We start from the raw sequence: 14222 nt of genomic DNA on the forward strand, positions 1-14222 counted from the left end.
AAAGCTCACTTTGATGAATCATTTTTATACAGCTATAACTCTAAATCCCGATTTTGCCATTTTAATCACGACAATAAGTTTCCCACTTCTAAGAATACGGTTCACTAACTCATCTAGTAATATTTATGAGCAAACACGAATTAAAGACGACACACTGATTGATAAATTATGTACTGCGCCAAAAAAGTATCCGAACACTTTGAAAATAAATCATAAATCATTATTTGGGAAAATTTAGGTTTAAAAAAAAAATCTAATTCTACACATTAGGATACCTCATTGAACTTGATGTGACCTCAAAGAGTTAAATTATAAGCATTTGATTTGACGAAGGTCCAGTTTTGAAAGTGACAAACTGGCCTATTCAAAAATCCACGAACTAGACTTCTGGTTTGAGAGTGGCTGATAGCTAATTTATGCGCACATTTTGTCTTTCTTTTTAAAAATTAAAACAAAAGGAACAGAAAAAAACTGAAACCTAAGAACTGAAAATAACTAAAAGTTGTGAAAAGTACAGAGAATTAAATAAATGAAATGAAAACTTTTAAATGATTTAAATAAAGCTTGATTGAAGAAACTCAAATTGTGTTGTCTCTTTGTTGCGCTTGTTGAAATCTTTTCACCTTATATCCAGTTCGTCACTTTTAAAACTGGACCTTCGTCTAATCAAAAATTCTATTAACTTTACTTGAGATCACATTGGATTTAATGGGTTGTCATAATATGAGGATGAGAAAGTGCATCTATTGAAAAAATACATTTACCCAAATATGATTTAGGCCCCTACTTTTAAAATTGGGATTTTTTTCCAAGTGTTCGGATACTTTTTTGGCGCAGTATACAACACAAGACGCGACGTGAATAGATCGTCAATAGCGTGGGACTAAGAAGATGAATGTGGGAGGGGATTATCTTCGGGAGATGATCCTTTCAGGGACAGTGTATGGAAAGTTAGTTTACCATTTATTATCAGGTGAACAACTTCGGCCAGTAAACAGTAGCTCAGTCCAGTACAGGCATCACACAGCTCTAGGTAAGTACATCAGTTTTCACCAAAATGGTAACTTTTCATCAGTTTTGTTTCCTGCTAGACGACATGACTGGACAAGATTTTTTTTTACAATTTTAACCATCTGCATCATCAAGATGCGAAGACGTCGAAAAACACATCAGTCCAATTTTCTGCAGTAGTATCGATACAACGGCCAGTCGGCCAAAGAGCCCGTTTTTTTCTATACGTCAGTGTGATGTCAAAAGTATTCGAAACGTCAATGTCTAAAGTTACGTTGTTACATGGATTTCGTATTCACTGTTTATCTTATATTTCACTTCTTATATATTTCAGGTAACCTATCCATTATCATAATACATGATGAAACCACAAGCTATAATGTTGGTCTCCGTTTTTCTGCTTGTCACTGCCAGTGCCGTATATGCAGCTCCAAATTGTAAGTAAAACACGAGGTTTTAGTAGACTTTTTAGAGCAACTTTTTAACACACATAATTATTGTCAATGATGTGATCTGTAGGCCTACATAAAAGTCAGCAGTGGTGTGGCCAGGTTTAGGGGAAGGCTTAAACGGATTAATGTAGGCCTACCGACAAAAAAACAAACAACACTTTTCACCGATAACTGATCTTGTCAAGTATGTCAGTAGCTTTCAAAATTTCAGAAATAGGATGGCCAAATTTTTGACTGAAATATGACAAGAAACAACTTGCAGATTTTGGTCAATTGTTAGTATCGGTATACACGACCACGGAACATACATGTAGGTCATCTTAATGAATAGTTTGTCTCAAAGCCCTTCCCAAGTTGAAAACGGTTTTTTTGTAGGTCTTTTTTTTACTTTAATATTTTTTTATCTGTGGGACGAGCTTTTTGACAAGAATAGACCACCTTTCATTTCTCAAGTTGATTTCACTGTGGTCAAGATGAAGAATTTTATTGAGATTTACGTTTCACGTCTGACGATGTCAGAATGGAGCAGTGTAAAGGTGGGGCATAACGGAACACTTAACTTTGAGGATGCTCTGTGACGTCACCATAAGCAATATGACTGTAAAAATTATATGTTCAGTTGAAGTTTGTATTTACCTTTAACATACCATTAACCAATATAACTTGAATCTTACAATTTTTTATAAAAATGAAGAAATATTTTCAACAAAAAAAATCCGTTTTGCCCCACTATCGGGGCAAAACGGAACCCCCCTATGGGGCAAAACGGCACCCTGGGTGCAAACTTATATCAGTTGTTCCATCGGTAGGCCCTAGGCCTTGTTATATGTAGGCCTATATTCAGTTACAATATTAAGTGGGCCTACCATCTCTGTGGAGTGAGTTAACTTCTTATAGGCCTAGTAGGCCTATAATATATAATGTCCAATATTTGATTAGAAAGAAATATTCAGTAGGCCTACCATCTCTGTGGAGTAAGTGGTTAACTTTTAATCATTAATTCTATCTGTAGGTCTAGTTATATGTCTATGTTTCAGCAAAGTGTTTACCATGTTCGAGTAGGCCCCTAGATAACGCCTACATTTCCTTGAGTGAAGACAAGTTATGTCCAATTGGGGCAAAACGGAACCCATCTGTGGGACAAAACGCCCGGGGCAAAACGGAACCCTGTTCCGTTATGCCCCACACCTAGGGTTCCGTTTTGCCCCATACCCGATTTTTTAGAAATAGGTTGCATGCATAATACATCGTAGCATATAGGCCATGCACTTAATACAGCTCATGGCTAGTACCTTCGTGTTTACAATATACACAATTATTTGGGAATCCGATATTAATAAAGTAAAATTTCAGCGCATTAAACATCTACATATCTTACACCAGACGGGTAGTGATTTTTTGACTCGATCTTGCTCGAATGTCAGTAGATTGTTTCAGATAAAATTTTTGTTGTAAATCCTCGTAGCCATACTTGTGTTCCTCAATATAATTTGCATAGACGGCAGTATTGCCAAGGCCTATTTTTCCAGGTGGTTCCGTTTTGCCCCGGGGGTCCGTTATGCCCCACCTTCCCCTAGGCCCAATACAAATAATCATGCATAACTCGCAAACGCAAAATCGGAATCAACTGAAATTTTGGGACTAAGCTTTTTTTCGTGAATATCTACTGAAAAGTGTCATAAAAAGAGGATGCTAGGATCACAAACTTGGTCCTCTAATCATTGATTATATTACAGTAGGCCTACTATTACCTCACAACATGACTTTGCAAATTGCAAGCTTGGCTATAGTATGGCTCAAGAGAGCCGCGTCAGGGCAATAGTCCACCATTGTTAATGAAAATCTATGTTTTCCTTTATGCTTCATCAGTGAAATAGGTTTGATTATTATAAGTATTTATTCTACTAGCACAAATAAATATTATTAAGGACATAATTTCAACCAAATTATTTGATTAACGGTCGAAAATGATCTCAAATCTCTTTCGTGAATGTTTTTTCTGTAACAAATCAGGATAACGGTTTAAAATTGCATTTTGCACTTAAAATAACTTGATCCAAAAATGAGTATTGTTGTGTAGCGGTGGTGGGCACACGCAAAATAGTTATAATGCTATATTCGGAGTGAGGTAGGCCTACAGACTATACATTTTTTACGCTCCCCTTTTTCAAACTCGATCCATTTTAGGCCTATGGACATATATTGTTAGAACAATGGGTAAACAAATGGTTGGGTAAGGTTTTTTACCCCACTTGGGGTAAATTTCACCCAACATCGGGTTATTCTCAGTAATTTACCCAATATTAGGGTAAAATTTTACCCACATATTGGGTAAAAAAACACCTTACCACCCATAAAGGTTGTTCATATGGCACCCAGCGGTTGGGTAAAATGATACCATTTGACCCAATTTGGTTGAAATTTTACCCAAGTTGGGTAAAATTTTACCAACCTGAGTAAAATGTCACCCCAAAATTGCCAATTTACTGCGAAAGGTAAACAATAATTACCACGGACGTTGTCGAAAATGTTCTTGTTAATTCATTAAATCTAAAATTTCGAAATCAAATACAAATATTAACACATTTGCATGTTGTTGATGTTTAAATTGAAATCAACTTGCTGCTTTCTGACGACAACGTTTTTTGGTGGATCTAGGCCTACAGTTAGGGAATAAATGAACAGTGCATTTCTAACCCTGATTTTTCACCAATTTTATTGCAGTATTTGAAGACCTATTACGACGTGATCATGTTGAACAATCTGGCAACATAACTTGCATGGCTTAGTAAGTATGACTTCTCTGGTATGACGCTGACAATAACGAAAGGAATCAGATAGCAACGTTTGCATAGTATTTTTGTGGGAGCACATCAGACACACCAAATTGCACTCTGATTACGAGGAATGTCCTGATATCAAATAATTTATTTTTTCTGAAATTTGCGGTATAATATAAATTTTATGGCAAATTATTAAAGATTGATTTTTTTCGCCAGCCCATAGGGCTGGTACCTAATTCTGAGATGGGGTTTGTGTACACTAAAGATTAGCTAAGATTATAGCCTTCTTCTATTGGTATGAATTATTTTTTTTACTTCTCGTGGTGGAAATGTTTTTGATGTCTGCTAATTCGATTTGCAAGGAAAAGAAAGTATGTTTTGCCGTGTCAACGAACGAAAACGATTGAGTATTGCCAAAGTTATGTTTGAATTAATTATGACTTAAAAAGTTATCATAGGTTAGGCCTACACATATAAACATAAACTTGTTCAGCAATCAGCATATCAAAAAATGACATGGTCAAAGCGGGGAATGATCACGAGGTCATATCAGTGGACTACTGAGCATAGCATGATGTTTGGTTGCCTGTGACTGCATAATTGATATGTTGATAACAGATCTAATAATGTTGTAGAATCAAAATCTTCATTATAAATAAATAAATGTAGATATTTATATAGCGCTTTATGCCGTAAACAGCCTCAAAGCGCTTTACATTTATTCCGCCGTTATTAGAATATGTCGGAACCACGTTTGCTGCCTACAAATGGCGCAGGATTCATCAGTACAACGACTGTGACTACCCCTAACAGCTTCCCATTGCACCTGGGTGGGGTGAGGCAAGCGTGACAAAGCGCCTTGCCCAAGGGCGCAACACGGTGGCGGGACGGGGACTCGAACCCACGCACGTCAAGCAAGCTCTCAGATTATGAGTCCAAGGCCGTAACCACTGAGCCACCGTGCCCACTACATTATATGGACCACATTGAAGTCAAAGTAATTATCTATCCTATCCTGTATCGTTTTATGGATAAAATTGACTCAAAATGTTATTGATGATATTTTTGCTATCTTTAACATCAGTTTTGTCTTTTCAACGTGAAAAATCCGATTGAAAATAAAGTTTTTAAGGGCTAGCTATAATATTGAACAATATATCCCATATTTTGACATGCACTTATAGAAAATAAATAAATTATTGTCTTACTTTATAAATTACAAATACTGTAAAATGACACATAACTAAAGTGAGGCCAATTTCTATCTTTTTTATTTGATTCATAAAATTACATTCAACAAAATGATTGAAAACTGAGAAAACACACAATGCAGACTATTACAGAATGGAGTAGGTAAGATGCCATGTCCATAGCTTTGCAGGAGTTTCGGACTAACAATCAACACATTCAAAAAATAGAGTTTAAAAGTGAAGATTGTAGTGAATGATCAGTCCTTTATCATGTGCTTGCCACTATCTACTTTATAGTAAACTATACATTGCGAAATAATATAAAATTATTTTAAAATAAAATGTGCATGTAAGTTGAGTTAACATAGCGAATTAACTAACAACTGCAGTGTATTTCTTGATTTTAATAATAAGCATGGGTAAAAAGCAGTAAAGACAAAAATACAGAACAATTTGGAGTAATGAATTAAAGAGTTGACAGGAGTTATAGGAGTTAATGTTTTTTGCTGTTTCAGTGTTCTCACCATTGATGGTTTGGTGAACTGTCATGTAACATGGATGTAAGCATGATCCTAAAAAATGCCTTTCACGGTGATCCAAACTATTTACAAGACCTCTTCTGCATTGAGGCTGGCCTTCCCTTTTAAAGGGAATTTTTATTTAAATTTGCGGTATAATACAAATTTTATGGCAAATTATTAAAGATTGATATTTTTTCTTATATTTCTGAAAACAGTCCTAGAAGTAAACTTGATCAATCTAATGATCTGTACTTACAATATACAGGGTGTAACAATAAAATTTGTACAATTTTGAAAATAGAATGACACAAGTATGCCGCTTATTTTTTGGTTTGATGTTTTTATGTCTATCAAGATAATTTCTTTCGCCACCAGATAAGCTTTGTTCCAATAAAATCTATGTTATACAAGTGAAGATATGGCCAATTATGTAACCTAGTCTTAAAACCGCTTGGGCCACTTTTGTCTAAGTGTTACAAAAGTGACTGAATAGAGTTGAACCAGAGAAGATAAACAATCAGGGAAACAAGTCAACTGACGTCATCATAGTCTTGCTCGCGCATGCGCAGTTTGTGGTAAGTGTACAGTGAACTTGCAAAGCCAATTATCGTATTAGTCGGAAGTGGCTCTAATCCTATTTGTTATGAATAGGCGGCAATGCACGTCAATCGTTTGAAGGGGGACAGCGAGCGACCTCCTTCTATTCTCATCTTCTCTGGTTGAACCATGGACCAGTTGGACGGTGCTCTTAGGTAGTTTTAAACAATGGGGTATTCGAAGTGGTAGAAATGATTACATAATCCTTGAGTTTTTGAAAGTCACAACTAAGCACTGACATAACAACCTCATTTACTAGAAATCGTAGCTGCAGCTCAACAACTTCAACCCCAATTCACGTTGGAAGAGCGTATTTTTATGGTTGTGACATTCGGTAGCACATGGAGTCAAGCAGAAGCCATAAGATTGTTTTTTGCTCATTTTCCAAACTCACATCTTCCATCAAGGCATACAATTACATGTGAGAAGTATGTAGAATTTGTTAACAGAAATGCTGGCAATAGTGGTCGCCCCAGAACAGCTAGAATCCCAGCTGAACTTAATTTCAAAATTTTATTGTTTTGTACTTATGAATGCAAAAACTGTTTTATCAATGATATCTCAGGGATATGGGAAATTAATGTACTTAATTTTAATTTGAAAGAAATTTCATGACTTTATTTATAGATTTTAAAGAAATATCATATCTTTATTAAGTTCATGTTAATTATATGAAGAAACACCACTTATAATTCTTTTGTGTCAGTTCTCAGAGGATGATTTAAGGAAGCCCCATCATGCACTGTAAAAGTGTTATCACTAGAGTTTCAACTGCCACTTTACTTTTCAAATTCCATTGAACTCTGTGCAAAAGATGTTGTTTTAGAATTGCCCGTGTGTCATTATTACTTGGTCGATTTCAGATCTAAAGTGATGTATGCATGAATGATAATTCACACCTTCTGTAGATAACATAAAATGTGAAATCGACCAACTTTTTGAAGGTGTTTTTACTGTAAATATATCTGTCCAAATTCAAATTTAACCATGCACGTGTGTATGCAGTGGACGGGTATGGTTGGCTATTCGGGTCATTACGTGTATTAATACGTGTATTCGAAATTTCGAATACGCGTAATAGAATAGGCCAATCAGCGTTGAGTTTCGAGAACGTGGGAGGGAAATTTTAAAGCCCGTGTATTTAAATCGAGGCACGTAAACAACCTCGTTCACTGCAGATAAAAATTCGGAAATAATTTTAATCCTCACCGTGCTACATCACGCCGTTTTTGTAAGAAATGACGGGAATGAACAGAACATGCTAAAAGATCAGAGAATAAAGTCGTTTTTGGTATTTTCATATCTTTTTAGGGGAGAAGGGTTAAAGGTAGGCCTATCGGCTTCCTTTATACAAAATGCTTTTTCAAAAATTCTCTTGGGGGAATTAAAATGCATTTATTCCGTGTTGAAATATTTTCTAATGCAGCAAATAATAGATAGGATACACTCCACTATACCAACTTATTCCGTCCTGGAATAAAAAACATTTTAAACAGCGGATAGTGTATGTAACAAATGAATTAGCAATATCTGTATATATCTGTCTCCACACTGAATCCTAAAGTATTAGGCTAGGCTACATATAAATTATAATAGGAATTATTCTTTGAAAGTAGAAAATATCAGAACAGTGACCGTATCCTGCCCCTAAAGCGGCCGATACCGAACAACACATACACAGCCATGCCCTTGACCTGCGGTTCTCTAAATTCTGAGGGATTTGCATGCTGGTCAGGTACAAGATAAATATACAGAGTGACCTTCAACTTCTCCGTGTTTGGTCAGACCTACTAGTACTGTATAGGCGTATGCTGCATGGGGTATATCCTGCATAAGTTAGTGTTCATGTATGTTCAAACCTGAAACTAGTATAGGCCTACCTCAGGTTCAAACACATGTTTCACACTTAAGTGTATGCTGCATGACTGTATGTTTCTGTTTTCAGGGATGATTATGCTAATGTCTAATAAATGATGGGGGACAGTAATTTGGTAGTATGCACCCTTACAACACACATCGCGCGGTGTTTCTTTATGCAAAATAAAAGTTATGCAAAACATCATACTTTGTAAAGTAGGCCTATGTAGAAATGAATGCTATATCGGGTCCGTTTCAAAAAAGCTTCAAAATAATCTTCATTCATATTGCCGCTTCTTATAGTTTATTCTTATGATAATTATAAGCTTTTTGATTATTAAGTGAAGTTTGTTATTAGTGCACGAGGACAAGTGCCAATTGCGTTGATATCACATGCGGGCAGTCTCACGAGGTCGAAATTGTAACCCACGTTCTCGAATCTAAACGCTGATTGGCCTATTCTATTACGCGTATTCGAAATTTCGAATACACGTATCAATACACGTAATGACCCGAATAGCCAACCATAGACGGGCAGTGGTGTCATGTTCACTCACACAGCTGTGCTAACCGCAAGACTTGCTGGGAAGTGCTTAAATCATCCTCTGGTCAGTTCTTTAATGCACGATAAGCATATCTACGCGGTTCAAACTTGATATGCGCAAACATGGCAAAAGTGGCCCAACACGTTTTCTGGACGATTTGATTAATCGGACATAAGCTAGTAAAGAAACCAACTAAACGTCTTCTTTTAGCCAAGATATTACTAATTAAAGTGCATATAACGTTAGGACCCCCGGGGGGGGCACTTCAATTTGAAATGGATATAGGTGTAGGGCTGGCGCTTTCGCACTAAGGGGCATTCGGTGAGAGCAACATGTAAAAAATATGGGGTCATTGGGTGAGAGCATGATTTTTGGCATTCGGTGAGAGCAAAATGTAAAAAATATGGGGTCATTGGGTGAGAACATGACCTTTTTTTAAATGGAATCTTTGGGTGAGAACCAAAACAGCGCCACAAAAACCTCGAAAATCGAATATCTAGTTCTAAATGGCTTCAAATTTCTTCATTTTTTCAAAATAAGTAACAAAATCAGTGATAAATGAAAGTTGCTGTTCAAATTGAACTTGCAAGGGTCTTTGGGTGACAGATCAAATGGAAAAATAGGGGTCTTCGGTGACAGAGCGGAGCGAGCATGTGTTCGTAAAAAAATATGGGGTCTTGGGGTGACAGCGATGCTGAAAAAGGGGGTCTTAACAGCCCTACATACGCGTCACCTCCAAAGTTGGAGTGCCCCCCCCGGGTTAGGACCATGACTCTTTTAGTTTTTTCCTGAGAAGTCAAAATGCAATTGTACAAATTTTATTGTTACACCCTGTATGTAGCTGGGAGAAAATTTTGACCTTTCGTATTGAAGATATACATTTTCCCAAAAAGACCTAACATTTTTAGGTATTGGGGGGGGGGGTGTATATCTTCAAGGGTATAATACTCATTTTCGCCGCTTAACGAGGGTTCCGAAGCGAGGTCCTCGTTAGGCACGAGATCCTTTGTGTGTTATGTTGGAGTCCTCTGAATGCAAAGCAAACGCCCACTTTAAAATTAGTAAGCACTGATGAGGTTAACTCAGTTTTTGTTCACATCATTTCACAGTGCCACCATGTTAGAATACGAGCCAAATGAAGAGGCCTATACTTGGTGTGATGCTAACTTGGAACATCAGAGGGAAGGAATATGTTCTTGTGTGGAGTACATCAAAGAACACAACAAGAAAAGATCACTTTTCAAGAGAATGGCAGAAGGTAAAGCAAAGTCAATTTGATGTTAACTTTTCAAAACTTTCTAAGAAAACTTTTATTTTGAAAGTTGATACTTCAGGCATTTGTGTCCGTTTTGAAGGGGCACCCTGAATATTTCCAGTAATCGAAGACGGAAAGAAACTGAAACTTAATTTAAAAAAAAAAAGGACGAGGCATAGTAGCTGGAACATCTGTAAACACTAACAGCATTTTAGGGTGCACAATAGTAATAGATTTCCCTATATGCATGTACTTTGTGTACAAAATGGCCTCTATAGTATTCAAATGACTCTACCAACCTTACGAAGCGACTCAATTTTTCAAACTGATCTAACAGACAAACAAACAAGCAAGTAAACAAACAAAAAGAAATATATTGGTGACCATTGAAATTTCGAACTACTGGACTGCGAAGACTATCACGTTTGCTCATCCCATTTTTACCTAAAACCGGCGTCTTAAGAAATACATTCAAAATCCGAATAAAAACAGTCTTTTTACATTTTGGCAGATGCTTGGATTCAAGCCTACATTTAATACCTAGCACAAATTTTTCACAAAAACTGCCCAATTTTTTCATTTTTTATATTGATTTATGGTTGGTTAACTCTTACCGAAATGTAAAAACACTGCATCGGGACGGAAGGCCTTTAATTTGGTGATGTGAAATCTTTAGGTACATTTTCTGATAATGCTGATTTTTGGTGTCAAGCCCAGACACTTCCAAACTCCATATTCTCCCTGATCCCCCTTTATATCAATGATCATGTACGTATTATGAGCAAAACAATGTCTCAACATTGATGGTATACTAGTGTATGCTCTATATATATGTGTGCGGGTCTGAGCTAAAGCAAAGAAAATTTACTACCAGCGCCGATGTCACCAATGCGTGTCACTTCGTCAGTCGTATTGTGGTACAGCCCTTTGATGTGTGTATGACCGTCCCGCACAACATGTACGTACTGTGTTATGAACATCGTGTATGCATTCAACTAATATTTCCGTCGTAATGATAAACCGTCTTGTTCAGACCAAAGTACTTTAAATGTAAACGGTTTGTTCGAAATATCGGATTATGACAAAACTACAACACCTAAGGCCTTGATTTTTGCAGGGTATGTTAGTTTACTAAAGTACATCACAATGGTGTAAGAAACAGAATTTTGAAAAATATTAAGAGCGTCCTCCTCAGCAAATACGATTGTTTAAAGTTGTAAATTCATTCCATTATACCTCCATTTTCCCTTGAAACAATCAAGCATATAAGGGTTGTTTTACAATCAGGGTACATTTAAGCTGAGCACCATATTGTGCCCTGTTTCAAATATTAGATTAACTTGTTATTAAAAGTTGCCATGTCTAATTATTGGCCCCTATTTTTTCCACCTACAGCCACAAAGAAACTGGTTGAAATGCTTAGCAAATGATGAAAATATACATTTCTGTGTGATTTTGGGACAAAATAGCCGTCTCATTTGACCTTTGTGAACTTTGCAAATGATATATCACTGCCAGCAATAACATAAAAACATATTTTGACAGTTCAGAAGTAATGTTTGAAACACGATTGTTCAAAATTGAGAACCATGTAAGATTGCGACTGTTTCATTAATTGTACCATTTCTTCAAATTTATGTTGAAAATTCCGTCAAAAAATGTCCTCTCCGAATACAAGCTCGTAATCCATAGTTAAAATTGACCCAAGACTAAAATTATATTTTCTTGAAAAACACTTATATATATCCTACAAACTCTTAATAAACACTTAGTCCACTTACACTTAGTTTCCATGTTTCACATGTTTGAAAGTTGGACGTCAGGTTTCCGTGCGTCATCTCCGAAAAATTGGGTATACAGAAACATGTACATCAAAAACATGTTTCTGGCATAACTTGAAACTCTGAACACTTGACGCCTAAAAATTTTACAGATTTCCTATTTGACCCATCTACAACACAAAAACAAATAAATTGAGGAAAATCTAGACACTTCATTTTTCACCCCCAGTGAGACAATCTGTGTACCCTGATTGTAAAACAACCCTTAAGCAATCAATCAAACAAACAAACAAACCCAAAACAAACAAACAAACAAAAGAAGAAAAAAAAACCAATCCTATTCTGACAAATTCATCACAATCCTATTATTTCAATTCTTATTTTTGTTTCAGTGACTGAAGATGTAGCCAAGAGGTTTCTGGAATCTCTCTTAGTGCTGGAAGTAGAGAGAGCGCGTCGTCCTAAGACAAGCCTTCAGGAAGAATGCTGTAATGAAAGCTGTTATGTACAAGAGGTGTATGATCATTGTGATAAACATTTTGACGGTAGCATTTATGACCTATTTAGATCTTAAAGATGTCTCTTACAACTGGTCGTATGACAGTTGATGCGGCAGTGTCAATGAATTTGTACATGATTTTATACAATTTCTAAAATTTCATTAGGATTTTAATTGAAAGATAGTTACCGGTATGATTTAATATTTCTCTCAATCATTAAAATCTGTCATTAAAAAATTAGTCCAGCTGCCTAATTGCAATTTCACAGTTTAGCTTGATTTGTGTCTCTGGTCACAGATAGGTAAACTATACCTTGGTGAGAACTTTATAACATATGAACAATTTTGAATTTTGACCTTTATCTGAACTTTTTTGAAACAAACTATCTGATATTGTCCAGTAGTGACAGAGAGCTAGTAAAATTATCTTTCAAATTGGTGATCTTGAGAAGAAAAAAATCATAAAACACAAAATGTACAGATACCAAAATAAAGGTAAAATTGGCTACTATATATTTGCTACTGAGAATTAGCAATGTTATAATTTCATAGGCACATGAATGTATAAATAAAGCATGCGGCATTTGGCAAGCACATAAATGTCAACTTGATTCGATTGTTTTTCATTGTAGTGTCTGGTATTCGCTCTAGAAGTAGTGATGTAACTACAGAAATAGGTGAAAACAATTTTTGACTTATTGTCCTGCACTAGACGTACGCAGTAACTATGCACCACACCACTGATTATCAAAGAATAGGCAAAAGTGTCTTGAAAAGAGCGGCATTGTTTTCAATCTATGATTGCATATATGAAGAGCTTTGTTGCAAACCCCCTTAACATCCACTTGAGCAATTTTGAGAAAACATAAAAAAATCATCAAAGTATTGATATATGGGGTTTGCAACAAAAGCAGTTTTTGGTGGGATGCTTGGGTAGGATGAGCATCCTGCCAAAAACTGCTTTTGTTGAAAACCCCCTTATATCAGTGATTTTTTTGATGTGTTCTCAAAATTGCTCAAGTGAATGTAAGGAGTTTTGCAACAAAGCTCTTCATATACACAGACATGACAGGTGATGAGTGCAGCCTACTTATAGTGGAGGGCAATACATTCAAACATTGTTTTCACCCATCGTTATGGTAATTAATCCTGTTAAATCACTACTTCTAGGGCGAATTGCTTTTTTGTTGCTTGTAGCGCAAGTCTTAAAGCATGCATAAGATGCCACTGCCATGTCCGACAAACGCATATTGATTTTCCTTATATCATAAAATTCGAACCTGTAATATGATACTAAAGTCTCAAAACATCGATTATGACAACATAATGCTAAAATATTTGATCATAACAGGCGCATGGGCTACATGTGGTATGGTATACTGGTGTATGATTTTGTGCCACCCACAAGATCTTTATAAAGGAAAAACATTTCAAGTTGATGAAGCAAGGGGACTGGTTTTGGTTTATCGCATTTCATACACAATGCTCAATCCAATTAGGTGTGAGACTGACAACAATTTTGAAGTCCAAGCAAACAAATCTTGGTCACAAACTAAGTTTTGATTATTTCTTTTTATTAAATCTTCTGATTGATATTATCACAAAAATTGTTTGGTACAAGTGAATAAGAATACAGGCATTATGCATCTGTTGTGCATATATGTGACCATCCAGCACAACTGAGGCTGAGCCCTGAAGTCGCCAATCATCATTTTTGAGATATTCAACCAA

At 36.1% G+C, this 14222-nt stretch overlaps 1 protein-coding gene across 1 annotated transcript; it reads left to right on the forward strand.

Moving 5' to 3' along the window:
* Window positions 1-959: 959 nt before the first annotated feature.
* On the forward strand, window positions 960-13097 carry LOC140151962 (uncharacterized). The gene is made up of 5 exons (XM_072174265.1): window positions 960-1033; window positions 1346-1448; window positions 4188-4251; window positions 10066-10214; window positions 12385-13097. Exons 2-5 carry the CDS (start codon window positions 1370-1372, stop codon window positions 12564-12566), a joined length of 474 nt encoding a protein of 157 aa, XP_072030366.1. The 5' UTR covers window positions 960-1033; window positions 1346-1369; the 3' UTR covers window positions 12567-13097.
* The last annotated feature ends 1125 nt before the right edge of the window (window positions 13098-14222 follow it).

This window comes from Amphiura filiformis, chromosome 5 (genome assembly GCF_039555335.1).
Source record: "Amphiura filiformis chromosome 5, Afil_fr2py, whole genome shotgun sequence".
Lineage (NCBI taxonomy): Eukaryota > Metazoa > Echinodermata > Ophiuroidea > Amphilepidida > Amphiuridae > Amphiura > Amphiura filiformis.

Bases quoted from the DNA above. Each gene is read 5' to 3' on its own strand.
- LOC140151962 (XM_072174265.1), top strand. From the start codon at position 1,370: ATGATGAAACCACAAGCTATAATGTTGGTCTCCGTTTTTCTGCTTGTC. The intron at 1,449-4,187 runs GTAAGTAAAACA...ATTTTATTGCAG, and splicing joins CGTATATGCAGCTCCAAATT to TATTTGAAGACCTATTACGA. The intron at 4,252-10,065 runs GTAAGTATGACT...ATCATTTCACAG, and splicing joins AACATAACTTGCATGGCTTA to TGCCACCATGTTAGAATACG.